At 40.4% G+C, this 21,992-nt stretch overlaps 1 protein-coding gene across 2 annotated transcripts in view; it reads right to left on the bottom strand.

Annotated features, from left to right (window-relative positions):
• Nucleotides 1-19,156: 19,156 nt before the first annotated feature.
• kctd16b (potassium channel tetramerization domain containing 16b) overlaps nucleotides 19,157-21,992 on the bottom strand; it is a 65,975-nt gene continuing 63,139 nt past the window's right edge. The window contains exon 5 of one of the 2 annotated variants that reach the window (XM_061803432.1): nucleotides 19,157-19,552. In XM_061803432.1, coding sequence (XP_061659416.1) covers nucleotides 19,157-19,552 — 396 coding nt within the window. Of the gene's footprint in view, nucleotides 19,621-21,992 lie in introns of both variants that reach the window. The other variant, XM_061803431.1, reaches the window with a different exon arrangement.

Genomic DNA, 21,992 nt, shown 5'->3' with positions numbered 1-21,992 from the left:
GATGGGGTACAGCCTTGATGGAGCCAATTGAAAAATCTCACAGCACACCAACAAAAAATAATGTACATGTTACTGTACTGTACTGTACGGGTGTATTGCACTTACCACCATTTGATAGAAGACCATTCATTTGTTCTTTCTGTCACTATGCCTCAGTGGCTTAAATAGATACATTATTGTAAATATATTTTTGGAGCAATCAAGTATATAAATGAACACGCTGGTATTAATGTGAATGTAAATTAGCCCTCCTCACAGAATTTGGCTCCAAATTGTCCGATTATGTTCAAGCAGTTAACTTGATTATACAAAAGGACACAGTTGGTTCCGACAAAACGACCCATGGCGCCTATAATGTGCAATACTCTCGGGCCACCACTGGGTGACAAATTGAAGGTAGAAACACATACTGTGTGAGCGCTCTCCGCTTGAATCCATCCAGTTAAATCGCTTGATTTGAGACGGGAATGAGCTGAGAGATTAACCGCATCTGCACAAAATCACAAGTTATCTATTCAATAATTAGATGGGTAGCCTGAAGAGATGAGGAGCGGATCTCTTGCTTTTGGCAGGCTTTTTTTTATTTTTTTTTTTTACTAGTTAAGTATTCCAATGAGAGCCAACCCCATGATCTCTGTGTGAATGCTTGGGCGGCCGATGTGCCATCATTGTCATGGTTCTGACTCCATTTGGAGTCATTACAGAGGAAGTCCCTCATCGCTCTGCCCCGGCAAATCCATTCTTCTCAACTATTGTTAGAGACTAATGTACTGTGCCACATTGAGAATGGACTGCTCTCATCCAAGTCCCTTTAAATAGCATATACTTAATCTATCCAAGATGTCACAGATTTATTTGAGATAGATACCCTGTGATACCAAAATCAGAAAGATACTGACTTTGGTCACATGCTCAGGCCCTGCACAGCCGTGGCCATGAAGGGAGTCATAAAGAGAGTGTGAAGGTGGAGGAAAAAATGCTTTAAAAGAAAAAAGTTAAAAATACACCAAAAGAGAGGTGGAACCAATCAGATTAGGGCAGAAATCTCCCGCGAGACAAAGGACTCTCTATTTTCAAAAACAGTGGGTCTGTGGCAGGACGCAAATGCTGACAGATCCTGATTTGGTGCAAGTGGAAGACTTCCTCCGCAAGTTTGCTAATTTGACACACCAGTTTGGACCAAGTTGGGCGTTTAGGTGCAGCAAGGGGTGTATCCTTAGAGATACGTCTGCTCAGACCACATCTCAACCCTTGTATTCCTTCAGGGGCCTGGTTACCGGTTTACCATCTGCAACTGTTTCGGCTCACCAGTGACCAGAAGCCCATCCCAACTGTTTTTGCCTGAGTGGCAGGGACCACCCGGGACTGGTTGCTTAAGTCACTGGGGGAAAAAAAGACAAGCAAGGATGAGGAGAACATGTACATGGGAAGTTGTGAACCATTTGAACCAATCTCTGAATGTGAGGCAGACTGTATACTTCTACCAAGGACCAAGGAGTTCATTACCAAAGAAGTATTTCATCCATCAATCCATCTATCTTCTCCTCATTCAGGTCATAAATGAGCAGCAACCTATCCCAGTTGACTTTGTGCAATGAGGAGAACTTCTAAACTCCACACTGGAAAGCCATAATCAAGATTTGAAACCCCAATCCCCCTGAGGTATGAGGCAGTTAATGACCAGTTTATTAACCTCTCAAAAAGATGATGTTCAAATGTAAACCACTATGAAGTGCAATTAAACATGGGTTGTAAAGGACAGATTTTTGACAAAGCTTTCATTTTGGATCTCATTAGACTGTCCATTAAGTCTAAATGCCAAACAGGTCTTAAGATGTAAAAAGGTTGGATCTATTGAAAGTGGAAAATGCTGCAATCATTGCCGCATCTAATATTGAATTGAGACCTTTCTGCTTGGATGCACCTTATTTTTCACTACATCATTTCAAACATTCCGACATGTGCTCGCCTGAATACTAATGAACGAAAACACAGCATCAATTATTTCGGCAATAATGTATCTGTGATCCACTTCATTTTATTTCCGCAGTGAAAGTAGGCCAAATATTGGCTGCATTGTGGCGCCCCTCCCCAACCACCCAAAAAAAAAAAAAGGAAATGAACAAGACAAACAGCAGCATGTATGACATTTGGCAGCGGGTGACAAATACATTATTGCTTCGTGCGCGCCAGCAAACTTGCTCGGGAGAGTGAGCTGTCACAAAGCCCTGCACCCCAGACAGCGTCACACTATAAATATCAATAAAAGAAGGAAGGCGAGATGTCCTGGGGGAGAGTGCAGTCAGGTACATGAATTAGAAACATCACCAATACATTTTCAGGAGCTGGTGAAAAAGGAGAACTGTTCATTCTTGCAGCAAAATAAATGCTTGCCTTGAGGGGGGATAAGTTCCAATGATGGACAGTGGACTCTGAATGCCACCACAATGACAACGAGATCATCATGTAGAAAATGATCAGTTGTAGTGTTTTTTTTTTCTTTTGTTTACTCTTTATGAATACATGTTTGTTATGTTTTCAATTATTCTGTTCATTATCAATATACAAGAACAATCCCAATTCCAGTGAAGTTAAAAATAAATAAAAACAACATAGTGATTTGCAAATCATGTTCATCCTATATTTAACTGAATACAATACAGAGACATTATATTTAATGTTCAACCTGTTGAACTTTATTTGAGGCAAATAATCAATATCTTGGAATTTTTGGACTGACTGCTTGGAAAACAGATGGATGTATGTTCCCCCCTCCCCCAATCCAGGACTAATACTGGCTGCATTGCCATTTTCCAAGCAACTTATCCTCAAAATGGTCGCAGGAGTTCTGAAGCCTATCCCAGCAAACATTGCGCAAAAGGCAGACTACACCCTGGACTGGATGACAGTCAGTCGCAGGGCACATATCGATTCAATTTAATGCTCTCAGTGTCACAATATTAGTGAAATACTTAAGAAAGGATTCTGGGGTTTATGAACTTGGCTGATGACTATTCAATGTTGCAAAGGCTTAAAGAGTGAGTGAGTTCTTTCAGGGATCAAAATGGCAAAGTATTTTTTTTTTTTTCATTAACAGGACTCTTAAAACAAAATACAACCACGCTCAGGAGTTTGAACTCTGGGGCCATATCAATTAGCTTTGTTATTTCCCTGGAGAACATGTGTGGAGAGGTTATTCGAACCACACCTGGTGAGCCAGATGTCGAGGTTGGGGGTGGTCAATGGTGTAGTGGTGGGGGGGGGATAATCACTTCACACTGTGACAACATGTGGGGATTTATGATCAGTGCACTTCTCATGTCTTAAAGTCACAACAGAAACTGGCTATATCACAGCACTCGAGGGATCTCAGACCTCCACCAAAGCCACACAATTGTAATAAACAGATGTCTTCGTTTTATTTCCCATTATTGTTTCCCCTCTCTAGTTCCATATTGTTAATATGGATGCATGTGCATTGGCATTGTTGGTATAAATAACATCATAGTTGGTAACATGATGTTATTTATAATATGATGACATGATGACTATGATCACATAACATAGTTGGTATCCAAAAAATGTATCCAATCTGATGTATAACTACATTTGTATTGTAAATTTGAACTCGTATTTATTAACATTATATGAACGTAACATGTAATGTGTAAATTACATGATTTTAATCACTAGAATATTTTTATTGAAATTAAAATGAACATTATACAGATGCAGTACAATGCAGCCCTATGGGGCCACAAACCAGTGCAATCTGTAGGCCGGTCCCAAGCCCGGATAAATGCAGAGGGTTGCGTCAGGAAGGGCATCCGGCGTAAAAACTGTGCCAAACAAATATGAGCGTTCATCTAAAGAATCCCATACCGGATCGGTCGTGGCCCGGGTTAACAACGCCCGCCCCCGGCACTGCTAACCTGCAGGGAGTCGGTGGAAATTCAGCTACTGTGGGTCGAAGACAAAGAAGAGGAGGAAACCGGATCCAGCGTCAGAAGAAAAAGAGGAATGCACAGAGCCTACAACTGAGTGTAGGGACTTTGAATGTTGGGACTATGACAGGAAAAGCTCAGGAGTTGGTTGACATGATGATTAGGAGAAAGGTTGAAAGAAAGGTTGGAGATGGCTGTAGTGAACACTTATTTCCAGAAGAGGGAGGAACATATATTAACCTAGAAGAGCGGAGGTAGAACCACGCAGGTAGATTATATTTTGTGCAGACGATGTAATCTGAAGGAGGTTACTGACTGCAAAGTAGTGGTAGGGGAGAGTGTAGCTCGACAGCATAGGATGGTAGTATGTAGGATGATTCTGGTGGTGGGTAGGAAGATTAAGAAGACAAAGGTAGAGCAGAGAACCATGTGGTGGAAGCTGAAAAAGGAAGAATGTTGTGCAGCCTTCCGGAAAGAGGTGAGACAGGCTCTCGATGGAAAGCAGAAGCTCCCGGAAGACTGGACAACGACAGCCAAGGTAATCAGAGAGACAGGCAGGAGAGTACTTGGTGTGTCTTTTGGTAGGAAAGGGGAGAAGGATACTTGGTGGTGGAACCCCAAAATACAGGGAGTCATACAAGGAAAGAGATTAGCGAAGAAGAAGTGGGATACTGAGAGGACTGAGGAGAGGCGAAAGGAGTACATCGAGATGCGACGTAGGGCAAAGGCAGAGGTGGCAAAGGCTAAACAAGAGGCATATGAAGACATGTACACCAGGTTGGACACAAAAGAAGGAGAAAAGGATCTCTACAGGTTGGCCAGACAGAGGGATAGAGATGGGAAGGATGTGCAGCAGGTTAGGCTGATTAAGGATAGAGATGGAAATGTGTTGACTGGTGCCAGTAGTGTGCTAAATAGATGGAAAGAATACTTTGAGAAGTTGATGAATGAAGAAAATGAGAGAGAAGGAAGAGTTGAAGAGACAAGAGTGAAGGACCAGGAAGTGGAAATGATTACTAAGGAGGAAGTCAGAAACGCACTACAAAGGATGAAAAATGGAAAGGCAGTTGGTCCTGATGACATACCGGTAGAAGTATGGAAGCAATTTGGAGAGATGGCTGTGGAGTTTTTGACCAACTTATTCAACAGAATAGTAGAGGGCGAAAAGATGCCTGAAAAATGGACGAAAAGTGTTCTAGTTCCCATTTTTAAGAACAAAGGGGATGTTCAGAGCTGTGGGAACTATAGAGGAATAAAGTTGATGAGCCACACAATGAAGTTATGGGGAAGAGTAGTGGAGGCTAGACTCAGGACAGAAGTAAGTATCTGCGAGCAACAGTATGGTTTCATGCCGAGAAAGAGTACCACAGATGCATTATTTGCCTTGAGGATGCTCGTGGAAAAGTACAGAGAAGGTCAGAAGGAGCTACATTGTGTCTTTGTGGATCTAGAGAAAGCCAATGACAGAGTACCAAGAGAGGAACTGTGGTACTGCATGCGTAAGTCTGCTGTGGCAGAGAAGTATGTTAAAATAGTACAGGACATGTATGATGGCAGCAGAACAATGGTGAGGTGTGACAGAGGAATTTATGGTGGAGGTGGGACTGCATCAGGGATCAGCTCTGAGCCCCTTCCTGTTTGCAGTGGTAATGGATAGGCTGACAGATGAGGTTAGACTGGAATCCCCTTGGACCATGATGTTCGCAGATGATATTGTGATATGCAGTGAAAGCAGGAAGCATGCAGAGGAACAATTGGAAAGATGGAGACATGCACTGGAAAGGAGAGGAATGAAGATTAGCCGAAGTAAAACAGAAAATATGTGCGTGAATGAGAAAAGTGGAGGGGGAAGAGTGAGGCTACAGGGAGAAGAGATAGCGAGGGTGGACGACTTCAAATATTTAGGGTCAACAATGCAGAGCAATGGTGAGTGTGGTAAGGAAGTGAAGAAACGGGTCCAAGCAGGTTGGAACAGCTGGCGAAAGGTGTCTGGTGTGTTATGTGACAGAAGATTCTCTGCTATGATGAAGGGCAAAGTTTACAAAACAGTGGTGAGGCCGGCCATGATGTACGGATTAGAGACAGTGGCAACAGGAAGCAGAACTGGAGGTGGCAGAAATGAAGATGTTGAGGTTCTCGCTCGGAGTGACCAGGTTGGATAGGATTAGAAATGAGCTCTTTAGAGGGACAGCCAAAGTTGGATGTTTTGGAGACTAGGTGAGAGAGAGCAGACTTTGATGGTTTGGAGATGTTCAGAGGCGAGAGAGTGAGTATATTGGTGGAAGGGTGCTGAGGATGGAGCTGCCAGGCAAAAGAGCGAGAGGAAGACCAAAGAGAAGGTTTATGGATGTGGTGAGGGAAGACATGAGGGCAGTTTGGGTTAGAGAGGAAGATGCAGGAGATAGGCTAAGATGGCAAAAGATGACACGCTGTGGCGACCCCTAACGGGACAAGCCGAAAGGAAAAGAAGAAGAAGATTATACAGATGCAGTACAATATTGTTTTCTGAGAAGTATTGAAACTGTATAAAAAAAATCTATTCCTTGGAATGTCCCATAAGTGGCTAAGTGTCCATAAACCAAACGCTTTTGGTATAATAGCATAGTTATAATTATGCTGTATTTTTGAAAGGGAGATTCTGTATTGGTTTTCAAATGTATTTTGGTGACTTGAGCATTTTTGCTTAACTAATTAATTGGTATAAAACAAATGTTTTTTATTAATTTATATTTTAGGGTGCAAAAATCTAACCATGTTTGTATGGTTTTTATTGGATATCATCAGCCACTTCGCTTTGCTAGAACAAGTTTGATTGTTAAAGGGAAAAACTTTATGGGCCATTTTCTACTCCATGTTGATGATTTTGCATGCTTTCTGTTTCCTACATGAATCTCTCTTGGCAAATAGACCAAAAGATATGCAGCAGAATATTTACAGCCATAAAAGTGAAAGAAATGAAAGAAAACGACTCCCCCGGCTGAATGACGCAGACACCTCCTGACCTCATTCTGTTCATTTTGCCTCAGTGTGCTCTGCCTCCAAAAAGGAACTTCGGATGAGTTCTAATGAAGATGGTGGGCCCCGCTTGATGCCAATTAATCTGTCTGCTTATTTTCCGAGAAAACGGGAAGATTTCAAGAAGCCTTTTTGACCTGCTCTCCTGCTTGGCCTGACAGTGCACACGCATACAAAATATTTTTTAGTGCTGCCTACTTTTATTCTTATAATGTGCATATTTAAAATTTGGGAGAACAGTCCATTATGCATTACGGTACTGTGTGTTGAATGATTATTGTAGATTTGTGCATGTAGATATACAGATGCAAATCCTTGCACATAGATATAACCAAGATAGGCAGCCGGCTCACTTAACCATTTGCTTAGAGGGTCACAACAGAAGACTAAGAGGCAATTTGCAAAAATATAACATATTTTTACAATACCAGCACTAGTAGCGCACAGCAGGCAGGAGTATCTGCGACAAGGGAGAGCCCAATTGGACACAAAAAATGCAGAATGACAGAGAGGTGCATCATGGGAAATCTCCTTAGAGTGTAGGCTTATGGAAGCATAACTTAAGAGAAGAGATATTTCAGGACGTGCCTGAGCCAGCCTCAACCCAGAACCTTCTGAAAAAGATTGGGTCGCAGTGTGTCCCAGAAACAAAATTGGGAAAATGCCATTGAAGAGAAGCTTGAATTCTACTTGCTAAATGACATTTTAGCTCCATACACAGCCTTTTTTTTTTTCCACGCAAAAGCATTCATACCAAGTCCCACTGACTCACTTCAAAGTGCGGCAGAGCAGTCAATGTTTGGCAACAAGGTAAAGTGTAATTATCTATTTTTGCGGCCCCAGATCGGTGGATTAAGACTGCGCCGGCAACAGCCATCTGTTGGAGTCAATATTAAACTGTCTACTGGCAGGAACGTAATAACTTTCACACCGTCCACATTCAAATGCCCACCGTGAAAATCTCGACCACTTTTGCTTTTCAGACCGTGCAGTCGTCACGGTGAGTAAAGTGTGTGCATTCAGCACTACAGTCCCACAAATTATGCTTTCACAATGATGATGAGGTACCATTCTGCTTGACCCTCTCAATAAGGTATTGAAGTAGTTCTCGTATGCAGTGGTGTGTCAAAAAAAAGTTGCCTTGACTTGCAGACGGATGAATAGGTCATACATATTTTAGTATCGAGACCGAGGGCTTCTTGTTGTTGCTATCTGTGCCAAGCAGGGGCCAGATGGGACCCAACCTCAGCTCATTTCCCACTGGGCATTCATTTTAGCGCTAATTAGCTGCTTTTAGAAGCTTACTTGGCTTGTCCTCTTCCTTTCCAGACACAAATAAGTAAGACTCTTCAGCCACTTTCACAATACGAGAGCTCAGGCTGTCCCCGGAGTGTGAAATCTAGACATAACATTCATTGCTTAAGAGAATATTTACTACCTTTAATAAATCATGTGAGGTCACATCATTTAGATATTTTTCTTAGTGTACATAAATCCTCAAAGATGGCATTGGCTATAAATTGTGAGGCTCAACCATTATGGATGTACAGGTAATCGGGGGGGGGGGGGGTGCTTAAATATGGCACGCTGAAATCGTTTGATAAAATGGTTAATACCAAATAACAATGTGTTCAGTCTTCATTTTTTTTCCCCCCAAGTACTTGGTCTAGCTCACAAAATGGCACAAACTGGTACCTGTAATTGGGGAACTAGCCATGGGGGCATCGATTGGAATGTCCACAGTTGGTGATGGATTATTGAGCCCGTAGATTTTCACCTGTGGAGAGTCAACACATGTGACATGTTCTATTAAGACAGAGAAATCCATTAGCACCTCCTCCTTTGTTCTCTCTCTTAGCTACTTGTTGTCCCTCTTTATCACTCAATCTTTATCATCTCTGCCAGCGCAGTAATGCTTTTGTTTGTGTGTGTGTTGGTTGGATGACAAAAAACCTCTTGAAATAGTTTGATTTCTTAGTCTGTATTATTTTTTTAATACAGCCATTGAAGCCAGGTTCTCTAAGCATCATGACATTTGGTTGATTTTCATCATAGCATGTGTGTAAAAGTAATCATGTCCCATAATCTCATACATTTTCCACTTTTAAATTTTTAAGAGGCCCACCCATTACAATGTCAGAGGCCCTGTAGCTCAGTGGTTAGAGAACTGGTTTGGTAAACCAGGGGTTGTGGGTTCATATCCCATTGGGGCCTCCACTCCCTGAGAAGGGTTGCGTCAGGAAGGGCATCCGGCGTAAAAATTGTGCCAAACATATATGTGCGTTCATCTGAGATGACACGCTGTGGCAACCCCGAAAGGGACAAGCTGAAAGAAACTTACTTTACCCATTACAATGTCAGTACAGTTCAGCTAGTGCCAAAAAACAAATAGTGAAGTGAGTTTAATTGAGTTGACTGCAAACACGAGACAGCGCTCATGTTTGCGTGCAAGTCAAAGCAAACAATCGACCAAATGATGGCTTGGCACTGCAAAAAAGTCGCGTCAAATCTCAAAGCACCACTGGATTTTCAAGTAGTTTGGAGTCTCTTAAATTTGTTAAATGACTGCAAAAACAATTTTCACAAAAGTTTGTTGATTAGTCATTAAATGATCCATAAACATTTGACACAGGGCCAGGGTTCCCAGCAACCCTTTTCATCGATGTCTACAAATAATACATCCTAAAGTAAACCAGCAAAACATGCATCACATCGCATAAAAGAGTTCAGAATGTTTTTGACGCAATGCACTTTAAAAATAGAATAAATGCTCATATGTCCAATAGGCTTCGTAGTCAAAATAGCTAGGAGCCCTTCTGTGATTTGCCCACACGTTGGCACGCTTGCTGTGTCTATTGTGTGGCTGCCATCGCGCAGCAAGTAACGTTTGGCTCACTTTACTTCACAGCGAGATAAAGCATTAAATGTTCTTTTAATTGTGTGAATGCAATAGTGGCTCCTGGACAACTGCAAAGACTTTTGGATCATCCTTCCATTGTGTCTTGTCTGTTTGTTCTGCACAATGCCTGGCATTCAACGTGGCCCGGCATCGGTTCCCTAGCCAGCCAATGGCGACAATGGACATGTGCGTGGTGTGTGCGATTGCTGTGCCGAAGTGCTCTCGTTCAAATTTGTGATGCTGGCAAATAGATCATGTTAGCTGCAGCCTCTATCTTGTTTGGAGATGGATGCGAACACAGGCGAGACAAGCTGTGTGTTTCAGTGCCTGAGCACCGTTTACTCCTGAGACTTAGCAGTCACACTAAGTACGATAACAAATCCAAGGTTGAAACCTAATATTTGCTCCATGAATTCACATTCTGATAGGTTAATTGACGACAGTTAGAAACACCTTTGGATGTATTCAATCAAGTCACACTAAAAGGATAGCATCCATCCATTCATTTTATGAGCTGCTTCTCCTCACAAGGGTCGCAGAAGTGCTGCAGCCTATTCCAGCTATCTTCGGGCAGGAGGTGAGGTACACACTGAGCTGGTTGCCAGCCAATCAAAAGTTACACATAAACAAACAACCATCACATTCACGCCTGCGAGCAATTTAGATGGAGATCTCCAATTAACATATCATGAATGTTTTTAGGATCTGGGAGGAAAGTGAAGGGACTGGAGAAAAGACACACAGGCACAGCGAGAACATGCAAATTCCACATAGGTGGAGAGGGGTTTGAACCCCAGAACTGTGAGGCAGACTGTATAACCATTTGTTCCACTGTGCTGTCGACAAGAATACCTATAAACACTAATAAGTGGAGAAGCCCCGTACTAAATACTACCAACAAAATCAAAACTGAGTTCACCCTACACAATGTGTAGAAATTAAAAACTTTTATTCAAATAAACAGCAAGTACGCTGGTACAAAAACTACTACAGACGAAGCAGACTTGAAAAAGAAACTTCGATGTAGTGGTGGCGTGCAATGGGTATTGAACAATGATCACACACCATCTATCTGCAGCTTCATCAGATTCTAAGTTTTTGCCTGATGATAATGGACAGCAGTTGCAGTGCCGTAGACTTCCCCCTCACTAATGCTCACAATGAGTATTGGAAAAATACAGAAACCGCAGTGAGATGAACTGTGGACTCGCACACCTCTGGGTCATCCTCGGGTACAATTTCCCAATCCCTGAATATGCCACATTCATCTGTTCAAGAAATTATGTGCAAGTTTAAACATCGCGGGAATGTCCAGCCATCTTAGCGCTCACAGATTTATGTGCTTTGCACCAAAATGTGCACATCAACCCAAGGGGGGAAAAAAACACAAACCTTGGGGAGATAATTGCTGAAGCTGGTCAGAGCGTGTCAATATCCACAGTGAAACGGGTATTGTGCGGACATTGGATGAAAGGGCAGTTTGCCAGGAAGAAGCCATTCCTCCAAAATGAAAATAGTATCAGAAGGACAAAGACCTTCATTTTTGGAGACCTTAAAAGGGATGTGTAAGAAAGCTGGGCTCCAGACTCCTTTTGCACCAATTTTGTTAGCAGGAGTGGACCAAAATTCTTGCCATCTGTTGTGTTTATCCAAAGATATCCAAAAGGTTTGACCCATGTCATCCAGTTTAAAGGCAATGGTACCAAATACTAATCACATATGCAAACTTCTGAAGCCATGAAAAAAAAATCTTTGAAAATATACAGTAAACCTATACGACATGTAATTTTTTCATTTTTTTTTTACACAAACAGCAAGAGTGCTTGATTGAAAATTAGTATTGCTCAGCTTTTCTCTGAATGGCGTTCTAGGTTTGAATGGTGACTGTACATCCAGCTCTGCACATTCTTTTCATTGAAGACTTGTCTTTTAACCATTCCTTCACTCTTTCCACCCTTCTTTTTGTCACCTCCCACCATCGTTCGATACGCTGCTCTTTTGTACCTCTCCTTCACACTTCCATCCTCACACCTCCTCCCCGCCATTACATACTCAGTTTTATCTGCGTTTTCATCACCGGCTGAAGCAGAACCCGCGAAGCAGTCTGTGTCGCCTCATGTTGATGACGGCTAATCCCTCTGAAGCTATTTTTAAGTCGCCCCTTCTTTCTTTTTCTTTCTTTTTACATGCACAGTGAGTGAGCTACCCACCCACACTGTGACATGAAACATTTATTCTTCCTTCACGTTCACTTATTGAGACTTTGAAATGAGCGTAATTAACTGCATTGTCTGCAGACAAGCTGGCGGAAAAGAAACGGCAGCTTTCATTCCATATGTTTGCCTCTAAGTAGATGAATCAATTGTCTTTGTGAAGGTGGAAGCGCTGTTATTTTTGCCTGAATCAATTAAGCCTTGAGTCACAATGTCCTCTCCACAAAGGTGTCACTCTATGTCACAGGCATAACGCACATCTTTTAAGTGTTCTGTAGCCCATTTCTCACTGCAATCTGGAACCATAACAAAACATGCAGCATTTTACTATGCTTAGTAGCTTAAGTGGCTGACTGACCTTGAACACAAATGGCCCAGCAAGTCATGTAGACAGACATTCCACAGTAATCAGTCATATATTTTTTTTATTCTGTGCCAAGAATGACTGCCGTACTGATGAGCTGAGGAGTTGAGGCATCTTGACGAACAGTATACACTTATGTCTGTCCTCTACTGCCCCCAGGTGGCCAAGGCGGGGACACCAGAAGGATCAACACAATGCCCATTCAAGTGTGTCCCAAAAAGTTTACAGTAATTCTATTTGTCATTACAATACAAAAAAAAAAAACCTTATCATGGACTGCTAGTCCTCCTAATTAAATTTTCCATTACAACAATTATTTTTTGGGGGGAGAGGAGGGAATAAAATGATTTTTTTTTTTTTTTTTTTTTTTTTTTTTTTTACCAATTCAGTACAACAGTATAGTTGCATTCACTTTTGGCTCGTGACGAAAGAACATACTGTAACTCACCGCATTCCAGATTTGGAATTTTATTGGATAATTTCACACATCTGTAAAGGAACATTAGACACGATCAACATAGTTGTGCTTTTTTTTTTTGTGTGTGTAAAGTTAATTAGCAGTTTTGACAAAAAGATTCTTCACAACAACAGATTAATCTGTCATAAAGTTTTGAATACCGACATGCTTACAACAATTCCGAACCATTTTTTTTTCTGTTTGTGTGTGTATCAGGACAAACATACGACACGACATCACGCCCTTTAGTTTCAAACAGTGTGTGCCAAGAATGTGATTTTTTTTCTTTTTCTCTTATAGTTTACAGGAAAGTCAAAGGCAGGAGAGAACCGTGACTACGGCCCACTTGATACGTAGGCAAAACTTCCGTTCACGTAGAATCAACAAACGCCTTCCCATACCTCACGTTTGACTTTGTACAAGAAGGTTTTAGGTTGTAGTCCAAAAAAAAGATTTAGTCAAGAAAACCCTTCATCTCCGGACCTGTATCACAACATAGTTTGATGGTCACATGGAAGACTTTGGGCTCTATCCAAAAGAATTATGAAGATTAAGTCCTTTAAATGAACTGTGATGTTCTTTTTATAGGATTCCATACATTGTGCAAAAATATCTGCAGTCTTGTCTACAAGGCCTCCGGGTGTCACTGCTGTATTTTGGGCTTTTAAAAAAAAAAAATGTATTTCAGAATCATCAGATCCATCCAAATCCAAAACATTTAAACCAAAACAGCATAAAAAATATGTTTGTAAAGCTACCTCCATCATGTTTGAATACATCTCAACTCAATATTGATTGTGATTGAACTGAAAAGGGACAAGTAGATCACTGTCTGAAATGATAGTGTATGAAAAACTGGTTTCACCGATGGCTAATTTGTGGTTAAAAGTCTTAAAATCTAAGTTCAAAAGTTGTGCTTTTCTTCTTCTGCATTTTCAAATGGTCTATGGCTTCAAAACCCTTTGGAAAGTTGTTTACATCCATATGTCAGACTACTGATAAACAGGCGAACTGACACTGAAATATTCAGATACCAACTGTCTTCTATTCCCAAGAAATATCTGTCTTTTCTCTATAATTTGAATGAATAATAATTCTCAATTTTGCTGACATTGTCATAGGTGTTTATTGTACATTAAATTCCAGTTTCAGCATCATTTTAAGCCTACTCACTCATTCAACCCCCCATTTTGCTTGCAGCAATTTTTCTTTTAAATGGTACAGTATACGGTGGACCTGCTTCAAATTCAATTTGAAATGAAAGGTTTATTGTTAAATTATTATTATTATTATTTTTAATATAGAGGTGTTCCTTGGCTTACGACGGTAACGACAACATTTCAAGGTATAAAAAGTGCCCAATCGACACGTTTGCTACATTGCCAGATGGTGCAAAAAGCCACGCTCAGTTACACAGTCATAATTTTCATTTGAGGGTTTCATATCTATAACCTTGGAGTGTTTTTCATGCAAAGATTTATTGTTATTTTGAATTTACTAATGCGTTCGCATAGGTGATATGACAGGCAGATAACATACAAATTTGGGTTAAGTCACTGCAGTACTGTATATACAGAACTCCGTCGTCAACCAAGGACCCAGAGTATTGGTAATGGTATCGAATCTCCATAGGGAATTTGTATTGATATTGGTATCGCAACTGATATCAGTAGCAATATAGACTGTCAGCCTCAATTTAACTTAAGTCAATGTAAAGCCTTCAAATGATGGTCAAAATCCATAAAGGTCCCACCTCTTTTAAAACAACAGTTGTCGATCTTAATGTAATGTTTGTACAACCCTTACCTATATTACCACTTTTGATTTGCATCATTTAAATTGGCAGGATTATGTAATAACTACCGACCCGGTTTTTTTTCTCAACTTCAAGGAGTGTGGGACAGGCTGAGGCAGAGTCCGTGACGGTTTTTTTCTTCATTTCTGGTGGTGTCCAGGTGTAGAATTAGAGTTCTTCGGTCAGCTTTAGAGTCAATTAATTCGCAAGAAAGTTGCCTTAAGTCAAAAGGATGAGTTGAATGTTTCAAATGCCACACGTAGCGATTTGGAGTTTACGCTTCGTCATAGATTGTTCCGCATCCCCCAGAGCCACGAATGGCTTTTCCTTAACCTCCATCACAACACAAACTTATACCTCTAAAATGATTTTTTTTTATTATTTGTGCTTTCTTTCATGCAATAAGTCTGAAATGAATGCCGTGTTTGTTTCATTCAGTGCACTGTAAAGCAACGCGGAATCGAAGTCTTTGGCCTTTTGTCACTTTAGTCAAACTGAATCAAAATGTTCTAACATTTGCTCTTGATATTTAGGGAGGTTTGGGCACTAAAGTGGTTAAGAAATAATTTGTTTTCCCTCTCATTTCGGGTTTTTATTCCATTTGGTTGATCAATGATGGGGAAAATTAATCGTGAGTTAATTTTTTATGTTAATTCTATGTCGTTGTAAATGTTTTTATCATGATTTTTTTCATCTTTAGTCCAACAGTTTATTTTTTTATATAACAAATAGCGTGACAGATTTTTCTCTGCAGAGCAAATTATCTGGGACTAATCAACAGTGTATTGAAGTGATGATTTAACTCCATTTTTAAATGAAAGGTTGCCTAAAATCGACACTGTGGAAAAACAACTCGCACATCTCACATTCATAGACATTATAATTTATTCTAATAATCCTCTATTAATTACAAAAATAACTATACCAATGACATACTATGGCAGTCGTTTAAGGTTTGTGACTCAATCCATTACTCTTTGAAGTATATCCATCCCTACTTACAACTCTCTTTATGTTTTTCAGATTGAGTTCTTCCTTTCTCTGTCGATACTATCTGATTCCCATTTGGGACTTGAAGACCTCTGGTTATGAAAATATGTTTTTGGAGAAAACTTCATAATTGATTGATTGTTGGTCTTATAGGGTAATATAACTCGTAAAGAAGGAGAAAGGACATGATTTTATGTGTGTGTGTGTCTGTGTGTGTGTATATATATATATATATATATATATATATATATATATATATATATATATGTGTGTGTGCGTGTGTGTGTGTGAGAGCGAGATGGCTTATAGGTATGTATTTTTATTTTCCTCTCATCTTTAATTCAGGAACATAAAACGTATCCAACATATGTTTGGCCTCAAAGAAAACCAATACATTTGGATATTATGTACAAGGAGTACAATACTGAATTAATACGCGAGGATTTATGGCGCGTATTTACATATAGTTTGATTTCTTAACTTGAAATGTAGAAAAATTAATCTTGGGTGAATTTGTGCAATAATCTGTTGTTACACTAATAAATCTAAACCCAAAACAAACATAACTGGTTTTATTACTCCATAGGCCTTTTTGTAGAAAAATAAATATTGTAAAGCATCTTCATTTCAGCAATTTATATTAACATATCAAGGGTATTTTTATTCTTATTTTTCAGAAATACAATATTTAGCCTTCTTTTTGTGCTTTTAAACAAGTATATATTTTGTAATTCACAAACATGCTTTGATTGTATATAGATCAATTTTTCATGAATGCGTGTTTGGGTGAAGCTCTGAACACAGGACTTAAATATGAATACAGTATCAGCTTCTGTAGATAAATCCTCAAAACTGTTTTTTTTTTTTTTTTTCAAAGAAATTAGTTCAGTTAAATGTTTTGATTGCAACCCTAGTAAATGAATTGTAATGACATTTTATATGTTCTCTCAATGTCAACCTGATGATGGTGCTCAAAGGCATTTAGCTTCACGGCTCTAAAAGCAAACATAACAGGTGCTTTCATTTTAAGTTTTCCATTTTAGCAGGACTGGTAAGTCCAGCAAGGACACCATGGGAAAAAAAAAAAAGTGAACTAATTTAATCAACTTATTGGAAAACGCGTGGAATCCTTGTTCTGTCAATGGCGTTTCTGTCAGGCTTCATTAATAACCGTAAACAAGAACCACATATCAACTCTGCCACCGGAGCACCTCGTCAATAACTATTCATCAGCTTGTCAAGTCGTTAAAGAAAAAAGTTAGTGTATGTCATTTTGTTGCTTAGTGCTTGTTGAACAACTGCACCTGCATGTGCTTTGAATAACTGGAAAAATATTCACAGTGTTTGTTGGATTATTATTTTTTTTTTATACTGTATAATATAACCAGTGATAAACGAGCGATATACAAGGAAACATTTATGTAGGGTGGGTGTGCTCTCCATCCGGACTTTTATTGCGCCCGTGTAGTTCTCGATGATTTGACCATCAAAACCTTCGCTTTATTGCCCATCTCGGAAATTGCTCTGCAGGATCCAAAGCAATTCACGGCTCTGCGATTCACTCGGGGGGTGGGGGTGGGGTTGTGGTGGGGGAGTGCCTTTGCAATAGAACTGATATTAGAACAGGAAAATTAATTTGGGCTGCTGATGAAATTGTAATATTTTCCGCTTCTGAAGTGCGCGGTAAAAAAAAAAAAGCATTTGTGTGTACCCGAGCAGCACTACTACAGTCAAAGCACTATCAAGAGAGTTCAACTGCTGCGATGTAGATCGAAGTGACCTCGGGGTCTACCTAAGTGTGAACACTTCACAGACAGCGGGCTCTCACTTTACATTGGTACAAAGCTTCAAAGTTATGAATGGCGTGCAATACAAATACAGTACTTACTTTGCGTATTTTGAGGATACTACTAAATTGGCATATGTTCGTAAGACTATGTTCCGACTTGCATACAAAATTTGAAACTTCAATAACCGAGGAGCCCACAGAAATTTCTTGATGTATTTCCTTCGCTGTGTGGGCCCACTGCAGCCACACGTGGTCGACAGTGACAGTACTTCACTATTCAAAAAAAAAAAAAAAAAAAAATAGTAAACTCCACAGTTAACTATTCACACATTGTTTCCTGTGAAACATATCTTCATCTTTTCACTGAAAAATAACTGCCTATCCATGTTTTTTTGTGCTCTTTCTATTATGTCCTTAGATGCCTCAAGATGGTGTCACAAACCTGACTAATAGGCAAGTAGTAATTGGTGTCAAGGAAGTCATTTGAAGTAGTACATCTCAACTGCCAGACTAAAAATCTGATTGGGGCATCGATTTGCTATATCTCACTGTTTGTGTCATTGATGTACTTATGTGGATCCGACCAAGAAGAACACTACAAAAATGTGTACTACTTATATCAACTTTGAAACAAATTGAACCCACCCTTCCTGTTACATTAGCTTTTGGGAAATTCGACATTGGTACTTTTGCTTTTACACAAATTGTACATTTGTTTCAGATTTGGCATTTTTCTAAAGAATTGGGATGTCAAGTGTTCACAATCATTTACTTTAAATTATGTTCCATTGCTGGTTTGTGTCCTTTCCAGGAATGACTTTCTTCTGACCTGCCAAAATTGTAAAAGCTGGCAATTTTTTTTTTTTTCATGAATACATAGTGTACTTTTTCTTCTGTTTTTATACCAGAATAACTCCCAACTTCACTACCATACTTTAAATTATTCATCATTGTTGCTCTTTTGCCTTTTCTGTAAATGTCTTTTTTTTCTGGCATCTGATTTGCTAAAATTGTCTTTTAGATGTATCAAATCTAGCCGTTTTTGTTTGCTGCATTTTATGTCATTATAGCTTGTACAAGGCCAGATATTTTGTGATATTTTTTCCTTTGTTTAGTTTGTTGCTTGAGCTTTCATATTCTGAATTACCTTCAACCTACTATCAGTTATTTCAAATGATAGAAGCTTTCTGACTTGCGAAAATGTTCTGACACTTGTAGCATCACCAGTTGCTTAGGCATGCGCTTGACCGCCTCCAGATACCTTTTCACACAAACATTTTCAGTAGTTAGAGGGTAAAATTATATTTTTATAATGTTCGGGGAAATGATTTTGTCCTTCCCGTTAACCAGCTTCTCCCCATATCACAATTACGACCCTCTTCTTGGTTCATCTGTCTTCCGGCTTGCTTTGGGGCCTCTCCTAAATCATTCAAAGCTGTTAATCACTGAGCGAGATAACAGCAGATATTTGAAGCGGGCAGGGAACTAAATGCACACACATACTACATACGTTACGTCAATAAGAGAACAGTCTGGTTTTGTATGCTTCTTTTGAGCTTCAGAGTTTTGCTGTTCAACCAACTGGCAGAATGGTGAATGACCCAGTTTAATTCTCTTTTTTTCCAGGAAAGTCTCGCTGGACAAAACGTGTAAACAGATCCTTGGCTTCAGCGACGAGTTCGCTGCACGCTCAGAGGCGGTACTTTCTCAACAGGTCCGCCTGCCACATGTACTTCCGCTCGGGAAACCTCTCAGGAATCTTGATCTTGCGAAAGTCCTGAATGCATCTATCTAGCTCTTCCTCCACTGTCAGCTTCTCTTTGGGTGGCCTTTTCTTGCACGTGTTGCTGTCGCGGGAGCTGGAGGTGAGGGTACGCAGCAGGTCACTTTTCCGCCGTTGTTCCGACTGCTGGAGCCTGGCAACGGGCCCCTTTTTCAGAGGCCTGTCCAGAGTTTGGACGTTAGCGTGGGGGTGCGTCTGACGGCTGACCGGGCCGCAGATGACCGTCCCCTGGGGAGAGCCAGCCTCGGACTGGCTCTCCGAGCTGGAGGTGGAGAGGTCGTTGAAGGAGGTGCCGCTCTCGCCCTCTCCGTCGCCCTTGTGATTCTTGCAGCAGCAGTCGCAGGGAGGTGATGACCAACGTGATGTGCCACCTGTGCAAAACATACAACGGAAAAAAAACATTATCCGCTTGCATGTCAACTTACTTTTATTTATATTCGGTGTCCCCTCACTAAATTGAGGATTCTTGGACCCATCTGTTCTGGAAATTTGTGCTATATTGCAAAAACGTGCTGTTTGTAGAGGGGTTGCAGAAGTTTAACAAGTCATCCCATTGATTTATCAAATATTTGGATAAATTTTGTTTTATATTAACAAGGCCCCAAAGCTCAGTGGTTAGAGCATTGGTCTGGTAAACCAGGGGTCATGAGTTCGTATCTCACTGGGGCTTCTACTCCCCAAGGTGAGTTGCATCAGAAAGGGCATCCGGCGTAAAAACGGTGCCAAACAAATATGAGCGTTCATCTGAGATGTCAGGCTGTGGTAACCCCTAACGGGACAAGCCTAAAGAAACGTACTTTTTTTTGTTTTTTTTGTATTACCCACAATAATAGCAATGTCATATACACGTGTGATACAGGTATCATTTTTGTCATCATGTGGTTGCCATCCTTACACTCTACAATAAATAGTATGTGTGTCGTTTTATAAGGTCGGGCCTTGGCTGGTCAGAGCATATGTACGTGTCAGTGAATGAGAGTGCACCTAGCTGCTGTTAGCTCGGGTTAGCAAACTGTTCAGTGAATGACTGGTTGTCCGTTACTTAAGGCCTTCTCACCGTATGAAACATGTTATTTATGCTGCTGTGTTGTCCCACTGAAACAAGGTTTCTGGTCAAAGGTACTCAGGCACTTACTTCATGATAACTCGAGTTCTTTGTTTCTTACTAAGGTTGTCCTTCAGTATTGTGTCAAAAAGCCAAAAGAGGGAGGCAAGACGTAGACTTAAGACTCATTTTTCGTACCGACTGAAACAAGGTTTTGTGGGGAGCATGGTAAACCCGTGTGATATGCTGACACACCAAACTTTGTGGCATATTTCACCCAAATCTTGTAATATGAGAAGCAGACAGCAGGAGAAAGCTAAAGGAAGGATCTATCCCCAAAACCGCACAATGAAAAGGCATTCAATGCATCCTCAAACATTGATCCACCATCGGAGACAACTGGCTTCCTTCCAGTTTAATCATAGACGGAGTTGGCTGACTACCTTGTATTGTTGAGAAAATTGCAAACATTTATCCATCCTGTCAATAGAAATGGACGTCATACGCAAAATCGACAGGCAGTAAATGTACTGGAAGACAACAGAGGCTACTGTGCAACACAGAAATGTGTTTAGATATTACAAATGGTAGCAAGTTCAACACTAGTCTGTAGTAATCTACTTTATAACACCAGGTTTGACATTTTGGCTCGTGTCGTTGCTACTGCAACACCAGATCGTCTGCTTTAATATTCTGGCAGGCCAACCTGATCATTTTGTCAGTGCAGTGCTTTTTTTGTAAACTTTGTAGCATTGAAATAAATCTTTCTTTAATTTCAATAGATTGTTATATAACACAAACAATTGTTAGTGATTTCCATGTGTACCATTAGCTTGCCTTCTTTAACTTGGGAACATACTGTATAGTTGTCACATTTAATTTGGAAGAAAAGGAATATTTAATAAATGAACCATTAGGGGCCATATTCTCTCATGTGCTTGTACCCAAAAAGGTTCACGGCCAAACTTTTCTGACTGCGCGGAATCTCCCATTAACTTATGTCTCCCCTTCACACACCTTCATGCCAGATATGGGCTGAGCTGCAATAACCCTACATTGCCTACGTTCCCCGTCGACTTCTCCTCTTGCAGCCTCCAGAGGCTAGAGTAAGTCGGAACCCCATGAAGGTGAAACACCATATTGCACTTAAAGTTTGGATTCAGTTGAAACATGCGTCGCCAGTCACCCCACGTTGTTCCAGAAATCTATTAAACCTACTGTATGTAGCGAAACTGAACAAAAGACATTATATTGAGGTGACCGTAGAAGCGCTGTGAGTCGGCTGTAACAGCATTTTACCCATGGTATTTAATTTATGTTGAAGAAAAATGATGCCAGCTGACCTTTTTTCATCTATGGCTGCAAGAAGCAATTCTGCTTCGAACTTGGTGTTAAAAGACAAAGGGATTTATTTTTATGAATCACAGGGACAGCCACTATTTGAGGAAACACTCACACTAATTGGCTCTGCTCATTTGTATTTATCGTAGTGACTTGGGCCCATGGGAAGGTGGGGCAACCTGCATTTTGGCAAAGGGGCATTTAAAAATTTAATGTGGACAAATGTATGGAATGTAATGAGACGGTACTGTGTTAGTTGTCATGATCCTTATTCAAATCTGATTTTCACGACAAAACCAGTTGAAGAGCAGAACCTCATATCATTGTGAGCGAAACGAACTGTAATTCCCGGAAATA

Source organism: Syngnathoides biaculeatus, chromosome 18 (assembly GCF_019802595.1).
Source record: "Syngnathoides biaculeatus isolate LvHL_M chromosome 18, ASM1980259v1, whole genome shotgun sequence".
NCBI lineage: Eukaryota > Metazoa > Chordata > Actinopteri > Syngnathiformes > Syngnathidae > Syngnathoides > Syngnathoides biaculeatus.
Note: the sequence above shows the minus strand (reverse complement) of the source record. Positions and strands in the feature narration are given on the sequence as shown.